This window comes from Gambusia affinis, linkage group LG19 (genome assembly GCF_019740435.1).
Source record: "Gambusia affinis linkage group LG19, SWU_Gaff_1.0, whole genome shotgun sequence".
Lineage (NCBI taxonomy): Eukaryota > Metazoa > Chordata > Actinopteri > Cyprinodontiformes > Poeciliidae > Gambusia > Gambusia affinis.
Window position 1 is genome coordinate 17,241,536 of NC_057886.1, and position 19,240 is coordinate 17,260,775.

The following is a 19,240-nucleotide window of genomic DNA, read 5'->3' on the forward strand; positions in this document are numbered from 1 at the left end:
CAGGAAAGTTGTGTATAAATAATTTTCTATCTTTTATTTTGGTTTCTTTGTTTAGAAGATTTCAAATGTTCCTAAAGAATGTAATATAACAGAGCAGAACAGTAAAAACATATTACTGAAGAAATCTTTACATATTTATGTGATGCAGTTTCTTACCTGCACATTTTCTCTGAGGTCTGTTGCCTCCCTGAGGGGCTGGGTAGAAGCTCTGAAGAGCTCATCCACTACTTTGATCCCTGTGGTCTTGGTGGTGGTATACTCCCGAGCCTTTCTACCTTTCTTTACTGATAGACCCCTTTTATGTGCTTTTCCTCCACCGCGCCTGTTGGTGATGGCCACATGAACGAACAGAGTGGTGTTGGGCAGGAACTCTCCTGTCAGAGATTGCAGAGGGACGTGTCTATAGCCTGGCTGTAGGCACTCAAACGGGATGGTGTACTGACCGATGAACTCGTCTCCAATGTAGTCGTCATCCAGAACTACAAAGCGTAAAACTGCGAGTTCAGGTAAGTTAATCTGGAACTCAAAACTCTCATCAAAAATGGGATTATCTCCATTTTGTGAAACTGTCTTGGTTCTTTGTTCAGCACAGTCAGCTGGTATGCCATGGATCTCTACATATATGTAAGGCTCAACCACATCACCCTTAGCAGCAGAGCCCCGAGGTTTTGGTAAATTCTGCCCACTGATGACTTTGATGTGGAGAAGCTGTGCAGACACACCTGGTAGAGAGTCCCGAGCATTGGCACTAAAGTAAGACACCTCCTCCCTCATAATGGCAGGCCGCAAGACATAACCGCAGTTTCCATTTTGCCTGAACCAACCAAGGTTAAGGTCCATCATCAAGCCTGGTGTCTGGTAGTTCATGGCCACGATCTGGCAGCCGCATTTCCAGAAATCTTGGGGATTCATATTGCTGGCATCAATCCTCATCGATGTGGGATAAACCCTGGAGATGAGGCGCTTGTTATAACAGACAAATTCCTCTGGAAATTCATTGGCAAATCGGTTTGCATCTACCTCGTTGAAGGAGCATATCTCCCAGTATTTTTGCTCCCTCTTAGAAAGTTCAAAGTCCCTGAACTGTACTGACTTGCAAAGACATACGAGGTCAGAAAGCTCCCTGCACAGCCTGAGTCTTTTGCAGCCCAAACCATTCAGTTGGTCCTTTTCATCGGCTCCAACACGGCGCGACATTTCCAGACCTTCCTCTTCATCTGTTACATCCCCCTCAGAATCAGTGCAGTTTGGTGGCAACTTTTTACTCTTGAGGAGTATTTTACCTTTAAGTTTTTCAGGTGATGGTAGGTAGTTTTCTTCTTTGTTGGGTGGTTCAGCATACAGCTTATCCCCAAGAATTTTCTTCAGGTGTTGAACCATGACCCTCTGCTGGGGGATGCAACAATGGGTCACCAAGCACAGAATGAGAGGATACTCAGAACTTTCAAAAGCATACTGGTTTATGATGTCCAGAACTTTAGAGAAAGCGAGCTGAGAGGCCACAGAACTTCCAACATATACAACCGGCTCATTATCAGGGCCGTCCCAGACTATGACCTCAATACTTCGACATCCCATCCTCAGAGCTCGGATATAGCTGCTGATGTCTGATGAACCCCAGAAATGATCATCAAGCAGGGAGGCATTATGGGAAGAGTTGATGTAGTAATGAGAGAGAGGCTGAGTCATATCCTGGCACACTTTTTTGTGCTGAGGGTCGAAAATGTGGCATTCCGAGGACAGGAGGTAGTGTGTGAAACCATCGATGGAGAGGTAGCCCCTTTCTCTGCCCTTGGCAGACGGCTCAAATTTCTGAACAATATCCCTGCACATTTCCTCCGTCACTCCCTCAACTCCCTGCTCGACCTCTACAAATAGCATCAGATCTTTACTGTCCAGATACTCTTTGTTACTGGAGAACTGAACCAGCAGAAAGAAAATCTCAGGTCGTGTGCAGAGCTCACAATAAGCTTCCACAAAAGTGTCCAAATTAATTGCCTCCCCATATTGATCTTTAGCTTTCTGTAATTCTTTGAATTTCAGCTCTATCCTGGACTCTTTCATTCCAGGATTAAGCCCCTTGATTATCTGGGTTGCTCTGAATAGGTCAATGTGTCCTCCTTTTTCCATATCTGCGAGCTCAAACACTGAACCAATCCAGGACGTTCGTAAGCTCGGTTGACTTGGTTCTGCTATGTCCACCGGGTGGCGACCGTAAGACACCAAATATCTTAGACCCATGACCCATGTGCTGACGATATCTGCTGTACTGGCTACCAAATCTAAACTTTCATAGTTATCTCCATAGATGATTGAGAAGGCGCACTCATCAGGGAACTGATCCGAGAGACCATTGCTGCGCAGAACTGGAGTTTTCTTCCCCAAACGGACTTCTTTGATACTCTTGATTTCCAGTTTTGCCTTTTCTGAATCCTTCTTAGATGGCTCCCATCTCAGCCAGTGCATATCTGGATCGAGCAGGAAGTAGCGGTTGTACATGCGTGAGTTGGATCGCACCTTCTTCATTTCACAACCCTCCAACATAAAGGCCATGCAAGCAGCAGTGCTGTTGATTTTACGGTCACTCGGCATAGAGCTGAAGGACACAGTTTTCTTCCTGACCTGCTTCTGTTTGGAGCCATCCTGCAAATAAAACAGCATAAAATATTGTCTTAATTACAGGAAAACCTTATGTTATTTTTCATTTTAGATCACATTTAATGTGCAATAAATACAAAGTCATCCTATTTTAAAATAACTTCACAGTCGGATTAATTACTACAGCTCTTGAAAATGCATCATTTTCTGTAAACACAAGCTAAATTGTCCCTTAAAGACACATTTGAAAGTACTGCGGACTGGCATAGTTTAAGGCACAATGTTCTCATTTCATAAGTGTAGTTCAGAGATTTAATGTTACCAGTACTTTTTACTGCAAATAGGATTTGTTAATAAAATATTAATCCCGCAGGCAACCTTACAAAATATATTTTTGCAAGCCAGCTTCAAAGACAAGCTATATTTTGCTCCATTTCCATTAACAACAAAAGCAAAAGTATTAAAAGGAGTAAAAAAAATGTATTTGAGCCACCTGCACTGGAACGGCTGAGGTTTTACAGCTTTCAGGGTTTATTCGCCTAGCTGGCAGAAAGCAGACTGTGCTGCCCCACTTCCACAGAAGGCTGTAGTTTCCTAGATAGCCTGAATTCAGCTGGCCTAATTTGAGATGTCCAAACTGGGTTTTCTGAAGACATACCAGAGAGGCCAGTACAATACAAATCTAACTCTGAAAAATGGCTTTGAGTTTTACCACGGCTGAAGGACAAAATATTTGTAGTCCTGAAAGTTTCTCCAAGATAAAAAAAGCCCAGAACAAGCTATTTATTTGACCTGGTTTTGTGATTTTTTAAAAACTTTATGAGGACAATTAGGAAAGACTGCCTGACAGCTTCTCCTGACCCCCATCCAGGTCAGCAGCTGCCTGTCCACATCTGATGGATTTTTATTGAACAAAGTCAAGCTCCAACAACAGTGTGACCACACTCAGTGAAAAACTTCAGGACAATCTGTTTCTCACCTGATGGTCAGGGGTAAATCCAAAACAATTTCTGAGCTCTAGGGATGGAAAAAGGCATGATCATCACTCTTTAGCTTTATCCCTGTTTTACAACCTTCATCTCGCTTCCCTTTGTGTCACCTGTCACTATAATTTCATTATGTTTTAAGTCCTCAGAAGAGAGAGAAAAAAACTGGTCTTAGATTTTCTGCTTGTACAGTGGAGAAATGTTGGCACGGACTTGTACGTGAGATTGTGCCAAGACCTGCAGACATATGGTAATGCAGATACCTTTGCAAAGTTTAAGGGCGGAAAGGATCACGCTGTTAGCACAGCTAGGGAAAGTTATAATTCCAAGTCTATTACAAAGATAATTTAGGAGAAAAAAAAATTAAGAACCCACTTCTAACAGGAAAAATGTTCCCAGGACAAGTGAAGCCGTCATTTGCTGAATCAACAAGATAAGAATCCACACTGAAAGCGATATTGGGGATAAGCGAAACTGAGCTCATACTGAGTAAGTTACTCTGTAAAAAAACAAAATATATAACCAATTAAGCCTAATTATTTCGAGGTGTTCTCTAAAAAGGTATTGCGGCAACACAAGGCCAAAGGCTGTGAAGGTAATTTAGTTTTTCATTAACATTCAGCTACAATTAGCAGGGTAGATAAACAAGATAACATCCTGTTGCTATTCTCCCTTCAATCAAAGCATAGACAGTTTGCCGTGGTTGTGACAGGAATATTTTTGCATATTTATTTAAATCCATGCAGTCTTATTTTTTTTTCAGGTAAACTGTACATCTGGATATTTGCTTGTGCAGTCAACAATGATTACCTCTTTCTTCGTCAAAAAGAAAGAAAAATAAAATTTTAAAACAGTATCATTTTTCTAATAAATCTGATCAAAAACAATATCAGATTTCATGCACATATTACTATGACTTTATATACAAAGATTCAAAAGTGAAATATCAATGGAAATGAATACTTCTTGAAAATTACAATTTTGCTTTGTTGTAGACTTTTTCTTAACTTCAAAAGTAAAAATGCTAATTTTAACCATTTCTACACCACCCTAGAATCTTTATGCCCTTTAAATGTATCTACATTTTGTCACATTAAGCTAGTTGTATTTTTATTGGGAGTTTTTAGTAGTGCACTATAGTGACAGGGATGGTTTTCTGGATGTTCAGTATGTACCGTGGTATATATTTGTATTCTCCGCTAAAGATTTAAGTTCTTTGTTGCCACTATCATACTTTCTTCCAGGACTATCTTCCATCTTCCCATCAACGCTGACCAGCCTCCCTGTCCTGATAAAGATACGAACAAACACAGCAAGATGCTGCCATCACCATGTTTCAGCATGAGGACCATGTGTTAAAGGTGTTTGTTTTATACCATGCATAACTTTGCATGTAGGCCAAAAGCCTTCAGTTTTTATCTCATCTAACATGTCTGCTGTGCCCACTGTATGGAATGTGGAAGACTGCAGAGGAGACTTCTTATAAATTCAACAATTGAACAATCCTTCCATGAAGGGGAGATGTGTGGTGTGTTCAACTAATAGCTGATGTTTCACCAGATTCTTCTACCACGCTGTGGGTCTCGGCCTCTTAGCTGCTCTCTTTGCTGGTTCACCTTAGGTGAAAGCTATGCCTTAATAGGTTTGCTGTTCTGCCATACTCTTTCCATTTTCAGAGCTCCAGGAGGTGTTCAAAGTTTGTAATATTGTTTTATAACCTCACCCTGCTTTAGTCTTCTTTTTGTCTGCTTTCAAATTTGTCTCTGGCCTATCCGCTGTGTTCCTTCGTCTGTATGTATGTGTGAGCATATTTGCGCATCATTCATGTCTACTTGTAACATTTTTCAGCTACTCTATCCCGTAAACATGTCACATTTTAATTTAAGGTCGTATGCTTTGGACTCTGTGTTGTTTCTATTCCTGCAGTGATGTGGGGGTATTTTCGCAATCACTCATACCTCCCCCATTCTCCTCCCCATGGGGTCAGTGGCATCTCTTTGTGGGGTCAATCACTTCCTGAAGGAGAGGTCAGCATGCTGGGGGGTGGGCACAAGGCAAAGGCACAGCTTCCCAAAAATCATTCCTTTTTATATCCCCTTTTATTTTTCCCTGTGACTTTTGTCACAACCTGACACTTGGCACCATAAGGTGACATGTGAAGCTTGACACCTGGGAGGCAATTAATGCAACAAGCTCTAAGCTCTCAAGTATAGCAACAGAAACAGCTCGTTGATTGCATCCTTTCCCAGCTGAATAAAGTATAGCAAAGCAAAAAGTCTTGCCTTTCTTAGAGGTAAGGTGGGTGCAACGTACCGTCCTTGCTCTCATGGTAATATCACCTGTATGCTTTGCTTCCCTTTGCTGCCTATGGCTCTTACAAGCCCATAAAGACCATCACCTTTACAACACATACTAAAAAAAATACAGCACTGCAGAGTAACAGGTGAAGGCCATAAAGGGAACATAAATTGGCAACTATGTTTGAATAATCAAAGTTCTCAGCTAATAAAGACGGTTTTCAATACACAGGCGACAAAACTCTCCCCTCAACATTTCCTGTGGGACTCTGAACATACTGCTTCCTTCACAACTGAGGCCCACTTTTGCCACCATTCCAGAAAATCTCAAACAATCCCACCTCCTCATCACGGCTGTGCCGGCTGCACGCTGCTTGCCTCCTATCATATCTCAGCTCTAAAACAGCTCCGCCGAAAGCAGTCAGCCACGGCTTGCTTTCCCTCACCCACAGAACTACTGTGTCATTTGTGTGTGTGCAATGAGAAATGCTGAACAAAACAACAGGGGGGCTCATGTAATGGGGAGTGAAGACAGCGTGGCGCACTGCCTTCTTAATGACATGCTCTCCAAGACAGGAGTAACAGCATGTGAGGTCTGTTTGGCCATATGTGTGCTTGAGAATCACAGGGTCGCTGTCTCCACAGATCTGTGCACTCTGACAGACACAAGCTACTCAAATGCAAACATGTACATGCTAACTAGGCTGCAGGAGATTAGGAAAAGATAATAATATTGATGAGATTAACAATATAACATGAGATAAATGAATAAATAGTAAGTAAGAATAGCTTCCTGCTTTTGGATTCTTTGCAAAAATAGACCCAGATTAAGAGCAGTCTATAAAACTATTGAAATGAAACATAATGTTCACAATTTTCTTCTTAATAACAACAATTTATTTAAAAAAATATGTATTTTGTACATTTCTAACATTATTTTGGTTAGTTTTGGTGATTATGATGTAATAGTCATCAAATCATCAAAACTGCAAGATACAGTTTCTTGAAAAATTACATCAAAATTAAGGAATCAAATCAATGAAAATTATTTTAATATAAAAACTCTGCTTACACAATCACAGAGAATAATTCTCACCTTAAAATTGACTATTATACTGTTAATAGCGTCCTCCAGAAGGAGAATGAGTTACAAAAGGTAATTGCTAAAGAAGTCAATCGTTTACATATTCTGTATCCAAATGTGCAAAGGGAAAGTTGAAGAGGAATGAAAGCATTGTGGAGGAATAAAAGGCACACCAGCAACGAGGATGACTACAGCCATGAGGAATTAAATTGTGAGATTTTATTATCTCTAAGTTTTAATCAAAATATAAAAAAAATAAAGACTTCCAATATATCACTATCTATGCAGCTTTCACTTTTTAAAATTTATTATTGTAATAAATGTATGTTAGTAATATTTTAATTTGCTAATGTTCACCTAAAATCCCTTAATCCTGATTCAGGAGTTTCAAGGAAATTCTTTGATGTTTTTATGTCTTTTTAGTTAAAGTAAACTCAATGAAAACTCTCTATATTAGTAGTTTTATTCTTGACTCATTATTTATTAAGCTACATTTCTTTTTCCTCAGCTCCAAGTATCACTAAGTAACGAGTCTGCATAAAACAGAGAACAAATTCTAAATTGGATCATTGTGTTACAACCTTTCACAACACAAGAAAAAACATCCGTTCTTTTATTTGAATTAATATGACAAATACCAAACAGCACCTTTCTGACACACATGGATTTATATTTCAGCACAAACAATATGATTTCCGAGCAGCTGTTAACAGAATACCCTACATGTACACCATCAACAGATGGTGCTTGCAGGTGCTCTGTCAGGTCGTTCAAATCTGACTTTTGTTTAGTTCTCCACGTTATGCAATACATTAAAGACATGCACAATCTGTTATCATTATCAGCAAACATAACTTACCATTAAAGCATCCCAAAACTACTGGCAAATTTTCAACATGCCTACAAGTATTTCTTAACATGCTAATTGTCCAAATAGCCTCACCAGTCTATGGCATCTGTTGCTAACATTTCTATTAGGCACAATTAAAAATGACTGAAAGTGTCTTCTTCAGAAGGGTGTGTTGCAATTTGTTTCTTTTAATGTTCTATTCCTTTCTAGATAATTCATTTAGTAAGCATTATAAACTTGCTTGTACCTCAAACCATTTCATAGCTCACCTAACCCTAATTAACTTGAATAAGGTATGTTAGAGGTTATTAGCAGAGCATCCCCCTCCGCAGCTTCTCATCCTACCAAAACACCACACTGCCCACTCCTTCCCACGTCTAATGTATTTATTGAGAGTGACATTTGGATCCTGCCACACAGAGCTTGAGGTGGACATCATTCAGCCTCTAATAGAGTCGGCTCATTAAAACAACACATGAACAGAACACGCCTACACGAAAAAAAACTGGGAAAAGTAGAAAAAATAATACAGAGACAGGTGCGATGAGCATGTGAGGAAGGAGAAACTAAAAAAAATTGATAAGCAAAGAATGACCTGAGATGAGATGTTTTAGCAATCCTGGAAATTATAAATGGTTATTAAACAAAGCGATATTTGGAAAAAATCAGAGGTAGACCCTTGACGGGTGGTCAGCAGGTCAGAATATAAAATTTCAGATTGGTTTTTATGGTCACTGAAACAACAAGCCATGGATGGATGGACAAATAGAAAGAAAAGGTCCAGGGGGGAAATCCAGTAATCCCTCTATTTCCTGGCCACCATATGGAGGCAGCTCTTATTGGCTGCTCAGTCTTTCGGTCATGATCCATAACTAATGACCATAGGAGAGATTTGGACCATAGATGGACCGGTAAATTGAGTGTTTTGCCTTTTGAAGCAATTCTTGCATCACTACATCCATTTTGTCTGTCCATTCCAACCTACTATTGCTTGTGAACAAGACACCAAAATAATAAAACATCTCCTACTGTGGCAGATATAAACCCCCACCCAACAAATCCATCTTTTTGCAGAGAAAAGCCATGGCTTCATACTTAGAGGGGCTGACTGTCATTCTGACTGCTTCACACTCAACTGGAAACCACACCACTGCATGATGAGGGCCAAAAAAGCCGATACAACCACATCATCTGCAAAAATGAGATCCTGAGATTCTCAAACCAAACAGAAATATGGAACAAGTAAAATTAACCTAAGATGCATTGCATTGTTTTTGGTAGTACCAATAAAAATATCTCAGCTTTGAATATAGGAAATAGGAAAGGATATTAAGAATAAAGGAAGCAGATGATGAGCGTAAGAAGCTGAGAGAAGTCAGGCCTGTCAAGATTTGTCTCAGTAATCCCTCATGTGGGCGATTGCCGTAATTCTCACAGCGGTAGTCACAGCCACACATCCTGCAACTCATTGCACCATCTTTGTGTGATTTTAGTCAAATGTGAACATAATGTGTGAATTAGCAAAAAAGGGGTTTTGAAAGGGAACGTGAGATGGCTGAAATAAGAGTGAATGGAGACAATTGTGTTTGTCCCACAGCTCAAATTGGATTTATATTTTCATCCATTGTGGGCGACTTTTGCTTTGCCCCCTTACACGCTCAAATAATACATGGAAATTCTCCAGAGAACATTGGACAAGCCAAAGAGTGTCTAACAATCTGACTAATTACTGGCACACAGAGAGAGAAGAGGTCAATGCTATCGAGCTTTTGAACCACGGAAAAAAAAGACAAAGTGCTTTTATCCTGCCTGAATGCAGAGTCTATTTCAATTCACATTTAGAAAGCACTTAGTACACTAGATTTAACATATGTAAATTCTGTTTATAGATCATACCAAGGCCAATCTGAATGCACATAGTCATGCTCCCCAGTGCCGGGTTGCCTTGCTGTTCTGTCACACTACCCTTATTCTCCACAGGTGCTTTCCTCATGCTTTCAATACCTTTGCAACAGTCAGAGGCCTATTATTTCCTGCAAAATGTTTCATTACTAATGCACTCAGATTTACTGAAAACTTGTGGGTATGCTTTGAAAAGAATCATAAGACTCATAACAGCAAAAACACTTTTTTTGCAAAATAGATTACTTTCAGTAACATTTATTTAGGATGTGTTCCCTGGTTTATTAATCAACTGCTCTTCCCCATGCAACTATGCAACAAGCCTATTGTTATTCTCAGTTCCTGCTCTCTTTGAGTGATCATGAGAAATGATGTTTCTAATTCCACAAAGGGTGCACAAAAATGCTCCCAGAATACTTTGCTAAATCCCTCCTGACGCAAAAGCTCCTGATAGCATGATGGTGCCTCTTACCAAACTTCACAACTTGGATGGTGTTCTTGTGCGTCCACAGCTCTGAGATGCTCTGATCAACTGGAACCAAAAGTGAACTTTTTCGAACTATATCCAAAATGTTTGAAGTGGCAGAAAAGAATTGCTGCGTATCGTTTCAAATCCAGGATATATACATGTTTTAGAATGGCCTAGTCAAAGTGCAGACATAAAGACAATTGAGAATATGTGGTAGGACTCAAAAATTGCCTTCTAGACTTCAAAGGTAAGAACTGTTGCATCTACTTCCTTCCTCCTCACAGTTATTTGCTCCTTTGTCTTTACCACAAAACAGCAATGTCATTCACTGAAGGTTGAGGATTTAATGTGACAACATATGGAGAAGTGCAAGAAGTATAATACTTCTACAAGAGACTTTACATGAAATAATACTAGAAACATTTCTGGGTGTGTTATCATATTATTTTGTTCGCTGGGGAAAAATCCATGGAGGGCTTAAAGGTTTAACGCCCTAACTCAAATCTAATATGTATGAGAAGATGATAGAATAAACCCCAACTTCATGCTTTAGGGGGAAAAAATAGAAAACCAGAGAAAATTTGATTGGAGCAAAACATTGTCAGCAAATATAAATACTACTCTGAAAAAGATTGAATTTAATTTAATTTGAGTAAACAGAATAATCTACTTAAACAGATGATTTTATCTTTCTAACCAATTATTCTACAAAAGGGATTTTGTGTTAAGTATGTATGCATTTGAACGTCATGTACAACACAGCGTTCCTGTTAACAATAAAATCCTAAAAGTCAATGAACTTGTTGGGGTTATAATCTGACAACAGTTTATTGCATATGAACTGAGAGAAACAGGTCAAACCCTCAAAAGATATTGCTACAGGACACCCTGACATCTTGGGTAGACCATAAATTTGTTTAATACTCTCAAACACCCTCTGGGGTCAATCTTGCTTTAATTAAATTGAGTGTCTCTCCTCAAAGGATTTTTTTCTCATTCTGTCCTTTTCATTTCCTAAAAACTGTTTTCTGCCACCGGCACAAATGTTAGCGGTGCTGGAGAAGTGGATAATATGGGAGAGGGGGGACTTTAAAGTGTGTTTTCTGATGCTCATTGAAAGGATAATGGTTAAAACCACCCTATTAACAACTGAGTCTTGTAAGCTTTCCATATTTCTTGTCATTCTATACTTTATTTTTGCTTACTCTGTTTTTACACAATTGAGACTGGATGTTTACATATTTTGTATAAACATAGGCCTTTTTCCATCCTAGCAACTGTTAAATTAGACTAAACATTTCCTCTTTCGTGTCAAGTAAAAGTAGGCCTGTCACAATAAACAATAAATCAATTAATTGCATGATAAATTAAAAGAAATTCAATAATTTTCATGTGATTGGTTTATCGTTTTTTCATTTCACTCTCTTTTTACCAAAAACTGAAAGATGAAAGTCTTCAATCTGGTACTTTGGTCTCAACTATTTCTTTTTTTTGAATAACTGTTTTGTTTACACAGACTTCGTAATTCATTTTATTTGTTGTTTATGTTGTTTTCTTTACTTATTTTGGATGTTTCAAATGTATTCCAGTTCCAGTGTTTAAATGTTATTTAGGATTTAAAGTTTATTGATCATTGAGAATGTGTTCTTGCATTATTATGCCATTATTACTGTTATTACTATTACTTGAAAAACAAAACAATATTATCGTTTATTGCAAAAAGTTCAATTTATCGTCTACCAAAATTTATTGTAAAGTAAAGGACAGTGAGGTAAAAATATGATACACTGTTTTATATATATATACAAGTTTGGGTTTCCTCACTTCCAATCTTTTTAATCAGCACCAATTAAATCAAAACTGAATTAATACCAGGGAGCAATTAATAGGGATACAAGTGACATTCCTGAATGCGTCCAGCCTGAGAGAAATGATCCATTACTTTCTTAATATTATCTGACAGAGGCAGCTGTTTCAAACCTGCTCACAATGAATTGCCTGCAAGAGCCTCAGGTGCAATAAAAAAGAGAAGCCAGAGGAATCATTTGGGATGTATGAACACAAACAGACATAGAATGAGGAAGTATGGTCATCAAAGATCACTATTTTCCTCTTAACTGGATCAGACTACAATGCCATGGCCTTCAAGTGCTAAGCTATCAAATGTGACCACTGTGTCATTAACTTTAACTTAAACACTGATTGGAATATACTATGCAGAGCCTGGGGAACTCAGCGCTGCAGTTTTGCTCAGACTGACATGTTTATCTCACCCAGACAGAGGAAACTGAGGATGAGCAAGAGGATGATTAACAACAAACACCGTCTTGACACACCAGAGTCATGCTAGCTCATGGGGTTTACCCTTCACCTCACATTCCAAGGTTGCTTCAAATGGAAAGACAGCAAAATATTTCAGGCTACTCTAAGAATAACTGAGCAGTGTAAAGACATCAAAACATCAAGACAGATTTTGCACAATTCAAACATTTCTAGTTGTTATTTTCCCTGAGAGTCCTAAATTATAAATATATATTTTTTGAAAACCAGGCCAAGCATCCTCAATGCTTCAGCTTGTGACGGTGCCCACAACGGGATAACCTTGACGGCCATCTGCATTGCAGCGACTGGTAGAGAGAGAGGTGCCCCCCCACCCCTCCACTTCTGCTACAACTACTAGTGCTGCAGCACACCTCTGCTACATTCCTCTCCTACACCTAACCTTTTTCCCACTTATCTACTCCCTGAGTGGGACAAGGGGAGGTGGGAATGAAGGCAGAGAAACATCCTGCAATGTCCTCTGAAAGATGCGCCTTGTGAACCTCACAAGGTGCAAGTGAAATACACACATGCACACACAGCTTGTCCTTGATAGCAATTCTGTGTTCTTTTCTGTATCTCCTCTGTGGTGCATTTCTAATTCAAAGCCTACAAGGTTCTGTTTTCTCTTCCGCACCCCCTCATGCGCACCCACACACACACACACATACAGAACACTGCATTATTGCTAGACCTGAGTAATATTTTAGAAGAACACACCTGACTAGATTGTGCAGCACGATCACTGTTCAAACACCCACCATGTGTGTATTTTAAACATCTAGAGCCGAGAGGCTATTTAGATGGTGGAGTAGTGAAAGAGGAGATGGAGGCTAAAATTGGCGAGAGTTCAGTGAAGTCCAATCACCTGTGGAGGCGCAGGAGACTCTGTGTGGGCAGGAAAGCAGGCGCGCTTACTATAACGCAGCGACTCAGCGAACGCGGAGGCTTTGGTAAAGGCTATTGTTTGCTCCCAAACCACCGTCGGTGCGTTTGGTGGAAATAGGACTATGTCTCTGAGCACGCTTTGATCAATGATGCGTTTTCTTTCTGACACATCTCATGCCTGCGTCCGTGAAGCCCACTCAACTCTATAAATAATCTCTATGAGCTTGATGCTCGGCTTGGCTCCTTCTGTCTGCTGGCAAAGAGTTCCATGGACTGTTCCAGAGCCAGGGGGAAAAAAACCCAAAAAGCTCCTGCTTGATAATCTGAACCCAGTTATCCTCAATCTGCAGCATACTGAACCTTTTTATGCATCTTTTATGTTCTGTTGTTTTTGATTTCATCTTTCAGTGCAACTAGCCGAATAATGATGCACAAACTGTCAATTCATTCAGGTTCAACCATGTCTAAAATGAAACTATGAAAAATATGTTTCTGTAGCAACAATAAAGCTCAAGTGCATCCTACAATACTTAATATTGATCATATAATATCAATATTAAGTATAAATACTTGAAATAAAAATTTTAAGTGGTCAAAGTTAGGAATGCATATCAGTAATTATGCTTTTACTCAGACACTACAAAATGAAATAGTTAAGAGTGCCTTGAGACTGCTTAGGAGGGGAACAAGAACATCATCATCTTTTTATTGTGCCAGATGGGAAGCATTGTTTGCATCAGGTCCTCCAAAAACAGCCTTCACAAGGAATTACAGGTCAATCCAAAAATATCACTAAACCACAATCAGATCACATGTACTTTCCTAAAGAAGCTATTGCATCAGGGAGAAATAAATGTTTCATCCTATTACTCCCAATCCGTGTTTCTCTAAAGCTACAACCTGAGGAAAGCCGTTTACCTCATGGTGTAGACGGTGGTCTTGGTTTCACACCAAGTGCTGCCCATGGGACAGGAGACTCTCCATTCAGTAGAAGATCTACAATTTAACTGACCACTATTACAACTCTAACTAACAAACCCTAACAATAAAAGACTTCTAAAAAAGGAATTTGTCGTTCTCTTTTTTGGCTGCCAGACTTTTGCTGGTGTTTACAAAAAAGGAATTCATGCTGAATCGAGTCAGACGTGTCCCTTTATTGTTGCAAATGTCTCAGACATATATGAACATCAACCACTTCTTTATTTGTATATGTAAAGATTGAACATTTTTGTGAATTTTTGAATATTTGGATAGCTGAGTTTGATGGCCATTTTTGAGCTACAGAATAGGGCTTCCTAGAAACGATAGAGTATGAAGAGAGGTAGAGTAGTAGCAGCAGCCAGCAGAAAAGAAAGTTTGGAAGATATTACCAGAACACACGTCACAGTAGGCACTTACAGTCATCACAAAGCATTTCTGTTTGAAAAAATGGACTCAGATGCGAGATTTCATTTTCGGTTAAAATAGCCATAGTAAATCCAGTAAAAAGGCTCACTCCAAACACCATAGTTCTGAGAGATGGGAGCAGGAATGTTATGTTGCTCAGCTGACAATAAATTCACCCAAACTTGAAGAACAGTGCAGCAAAAAAAAATCTGTGGTAGTTAGTATTGTTGCTGCATGTTGCTCAGGCAGCTGCCTCTAACTTGCATACAGTTAAGGCTTTATCTATTTCAGAGGAAGACTTTTCTTGCTGCAGCACTTACAGGACTGGATGGATGACCGGACAGATGGGCGGAGGAAGGTGGATGTTGATTAAAGTCTGAAAACAAATATATCTTAGTATTTCATTGACATTTCTTCCATACTTATCAAGAACTGGAAATTACTTATATTAATTTCCAAAATTTTACAAATCTTTTAAGACAATGTAGGAAACCTATACATGTCCTGAATAAGCCTGTCAATTGGGATATGTATTGAGCAGGGGTGTCCAAACTCAGTCCTCAAGGCTCGGTATCCTGCATATTTTAGTTCTCTCCCTGGTTCAACACACCTGCATCAAATGATAAATTGTTAACAGGCCACTGCAAAACATTGACATGCTGAGGATGTAGTTACTACAGGGTACAGAACCAGGAGGTGAACTAAAACAGGCAGAATACCAGCTTGAAGACTGACTTTGGACACCTCCCAGCATATGGGGAGAAGTTCTAGCTTGACTGGCTATGGCTGGTGACTGCCGAGTTCATCTGATCATAAAAGACATCAGAAAGAACATGCCAATCAACAACACTCTTGTATGAGGATCTTGTTGCAGAGAGTCAATGTTTTCAGTTCTAGAATGCTGCTTGAAGGTATTTGAGCTTTATAGCGTTACATATTAATGTTATTCTCAGATCAAATACATATCCAGAGTGTTCCTTTGACTCATTCAAGCATGTTTAAGACATGCTTGAATCTTCAGTGAAAGCCATTCTGGGGTGTGTTAACGCTTTCTCCTGCAATGCACCACCTATCTCCTCAAAGCTCCGCCTTGGAGCTTCAGTCATCAGCTGAGCTCCTGTCTCAAAAACCACCCTTCTCCTACACAGCTCCACCAGACTAGTGGCAGCAGCAATGAGCAAACACCTGGTGGAAGCTTATCATACAAACTACACCGCTCTCAAGATCAGCTGTAATCGGCTTCAATGAACAGCATTGAAAAACATTGTTGTGATGACATTCTGAAGGGGAAGGATAGGAGGTTCAATCATTCTTTAAAAGTTGTTTTTAATATATGCAGCATTCTGGTAACTGAAGGCAACAGTTACTTGATTACGCTATTAAAAAGCACTATGTGTCTGGAAAATGCATAATATTACCCCTTTTAAATAAAGTCACAGTAAACCAATGTAAACTGCTAATTGCAATGAATTGTATTTTCCCTGACATAGATTCGTTCTGGCTGAAAAAATGTGAGACAGAATAGAAAACACCAAGGCAGAACCACATAACAAAGTTACTCTGTGTTATCCTTTTTGCGATTTCAGCCGCGGTCTGTCATGGAACACGCTGGGCTTGTTCCACATTGGAAAAGTGGAAAATCTCAGAAAAACTCAGAAAATCTCAGAAGTAAAACAAAGACCTGCTGTTTTTGTGCAACTGGCTAGACTAATCATGGTAATCACTGACATAAGATGCTGAATAAAGTTTAAAATGTTATCTTAATCAATCATTTCGCCTTTGTTTTGAAATTGTTAAATTGTTTTTTGTAGCAACTGTTCTAACATAGATGTCACTTCTCCTGATATACATGGTAAAGGCCTTCTCATAAAATATATTCTGAGATTTTACATTTTCTTAATGAATAGCTTTTTTAAGAGAAATGAAATAGTCTGAAATCAGTAACGGTGCGTTAAAGCTTTACAAACTCCATCCATCCATCCATCCATCCATTTTCTTACACCCTTTTCCCTAGTGGAGTCGGGAGGTGCTGGTGCCGATCTCCAGCTAACGTTCCGGGCGAGAGGCGGGGTCACCCAGGACAGGTCGCCAGTCTGTCGCAAGCTTTACAAACTCTTACTGGAATTTGGCCACAAAATTCTTATTTTACAAACAGTGAAATTTGAGGAAAGGCCTAAAAACAATACCTTTTTCAGTTACAACTTCTTTCAGAGATGGGCACAAATGAAGCACACGTATGTAAGTGTTTGTGTAATTGCACAATGGAAGGAGAAAAGAGGGGAAAGGAAGCAGAAAGGTTCAATGTGGCCACTTCACAAAAGAGGATGAAGGTGACCTTTGTGTTTGTCCGGGAAAGCTGTACTGGCAGGATTGCAGCGAGGAGAATCCATTTAGCACCAAATTGGCAGTCCAATTCAAACATTGGAACAGCTGAAGCAAGACATGAGAGTAAAAACTGCTGGGGTGGTCTTTCATTGGAAAAACACAAGTAAATTATTGTGTACGGGCCGATGAGCAGGGAGAATCAGGCTTTCTATTTTTAGAAGCCAGATTATTCTGTGAAGAAAGAAATTTACAGGGAAAGAGCCAAACTTTGATTAAGCAACAGCAATGTGAGGACTTTGTCAAAAAGAAGACCAAAATCTATTTGTTAGAAGGATGACTCAGGCATCAGAATTTAGCTGGCGGCTAAATAACAGGCTCTGGTTATCTTCTGAGGCCCTACTTGCACAATCGTCATGAGGAAGTTTCTTCAACAAGGAAATTCCCATTAATTGTTATTCAGTCACAACAGCAACTTTCTAATAATAGGGGGAAAAAAAACACATGATATTTACCAGTACCCAAATCTGGTAACACAATCATGATGCAATCAAAATTTTCTGGTTGCATAAACCTGCCTTTGTTCTCTTCTTAAAAATGGTGCGACAAACACAAACACCCCTTGGCAGTGCATTAGAAATGCAGCATCCCACTATCAGCCTCTCCATGTAAGACTTAGAAGAGAATAGAATATTTTATGTGCACCTACAAACAATGCAAAAAACATAAGATAGATAAAAAAGCAGCTGTACAGGAGAGGTGAGGAAGATTCCAGAGTCTTATCAGGTCACCTCCCTATGACATTATAAAATGAATAGCAAGGCAGAATGATAGAGTCAAAAGCAACGCACATTTATAAGAACCAGTCACAACCACATCATTTGAAATTCACATCAATTTTAAACATTTGCTAAAAGAATGAATGTTACTAGTGGATAGTTTGGAGAGCTTGGAGGCTTAATGGCTCTAGTTTGACAGAGTGGCTTGGAAAACACATTAATGTAAGATGGAAAAAACAACATATCTGCTAATCATTTTTGTTAGAAAATCAAGCAGAGCAATTTTGTGAACTTAAATGACCAAACTCACATGTTCCCCACTGTTCTTTTATTGGGCTACTTTTGACAAATAGTGACCACAGCAGACCAAGAATGCATCATAAAATCAGCAGATTTGGAAATTTGACCCAGTCCTCACCTATCACAACTTTGTCCTCATCAAACTAGCTAAAATAATCCTTTGCTGCCTAGCATGGTCTACCCAAATAATAAAATTAATATTCCAATTGCATGTGGGGTTCAGTAGGCTCAAAACAATCAACATTTTGCCACGTTCCAGTTTTATGTAAAGAATTCTTCTAGAGAGTTTTTCTAAAGATCTGGTGAATTTCTCTTCCACATTCTCTCCGGATGTCTCTCTGTCATGAAGAACTAAATGTGTTAATCAGTCAAACAAATGTCTGTTCACATCTTAATATGCAGAAATTCTAAACACATATTCCATGTAGTTAATCCTTTATCTGCTTGTGAAACATTAAGAGTCTGGAAAGTCTCGAGACAGCAGCTAAAACGGCAATAGTTCCCGGCATCAAAAGGACATCAGTGTTTAAGGAGGATCTTTCCAGCTTTTTTTTCCCCAGTCCTGATCATCACTGCTTTGTGTGGTGAGCAATGAGGCCTGCTGTCTGAAAGCTGCCTGGAAGGCAACACTTAAGATCATCCCTTAAGCAAAAGGAGTTTCTTTATTATATCAAAGTTTCATTTTTTGAACAAATTTGAATTTGGTCGATGAATAGTTAAATATTCCATGAATAGTTTATAATTATTCATGTAGTTGAAAAACCCACATATGGGATGAGAAACTCCAAAATTTCATACAAAATAAAGGTCACAATGTTCCTTATCCATACAAAAAGAGGGAATTTTAAATGTAGAGGGGAAAAAAATACCTAAAATGGTATTGTATGTCCGTCAAAGAGAAAGAGAAAAAAGTAAAACCCAGTTGCAGAGTGACAGCAGTGAAAAACCAGGCTGGAGAGTGTGGGTGTCTGAGTGTGGCACAGAAATGGAAGCAGGGTCAAAATAACCGTCAAGGGCTTCAGGGTGAAAAACAGTCGCAGAGAAAAACACAAAACAAACC

The 19,240-nt window shown here is 39.1% G+C and overlaps 1 protein-coding gene across 3 annotated transcripts in view; it reads right to left on the reverse strand.

Annotated features, from left to right (window-relative positions):
• The window catches only part of plcl5 (phospholipase C like 5), a 68,054-nt gene that overhangs the window by 24,698 nt on the left and 24,116 nt on the right, over positions 1-19,240 (reverse strand). For all 3 annotated transcript variants that reach the window (XM_044100051.1, XM_044100052.1, XM_044100053.1), the window contains exon 2: positions 157-2,643. In XM_044100051.1, coding sequence (XP_043955986.1) covers positions 157-2,643 — 2,487 coding nt within the window. The remainder of the gene's footprint in view (positions 1-156; positions 2,644-19,240) is intronic.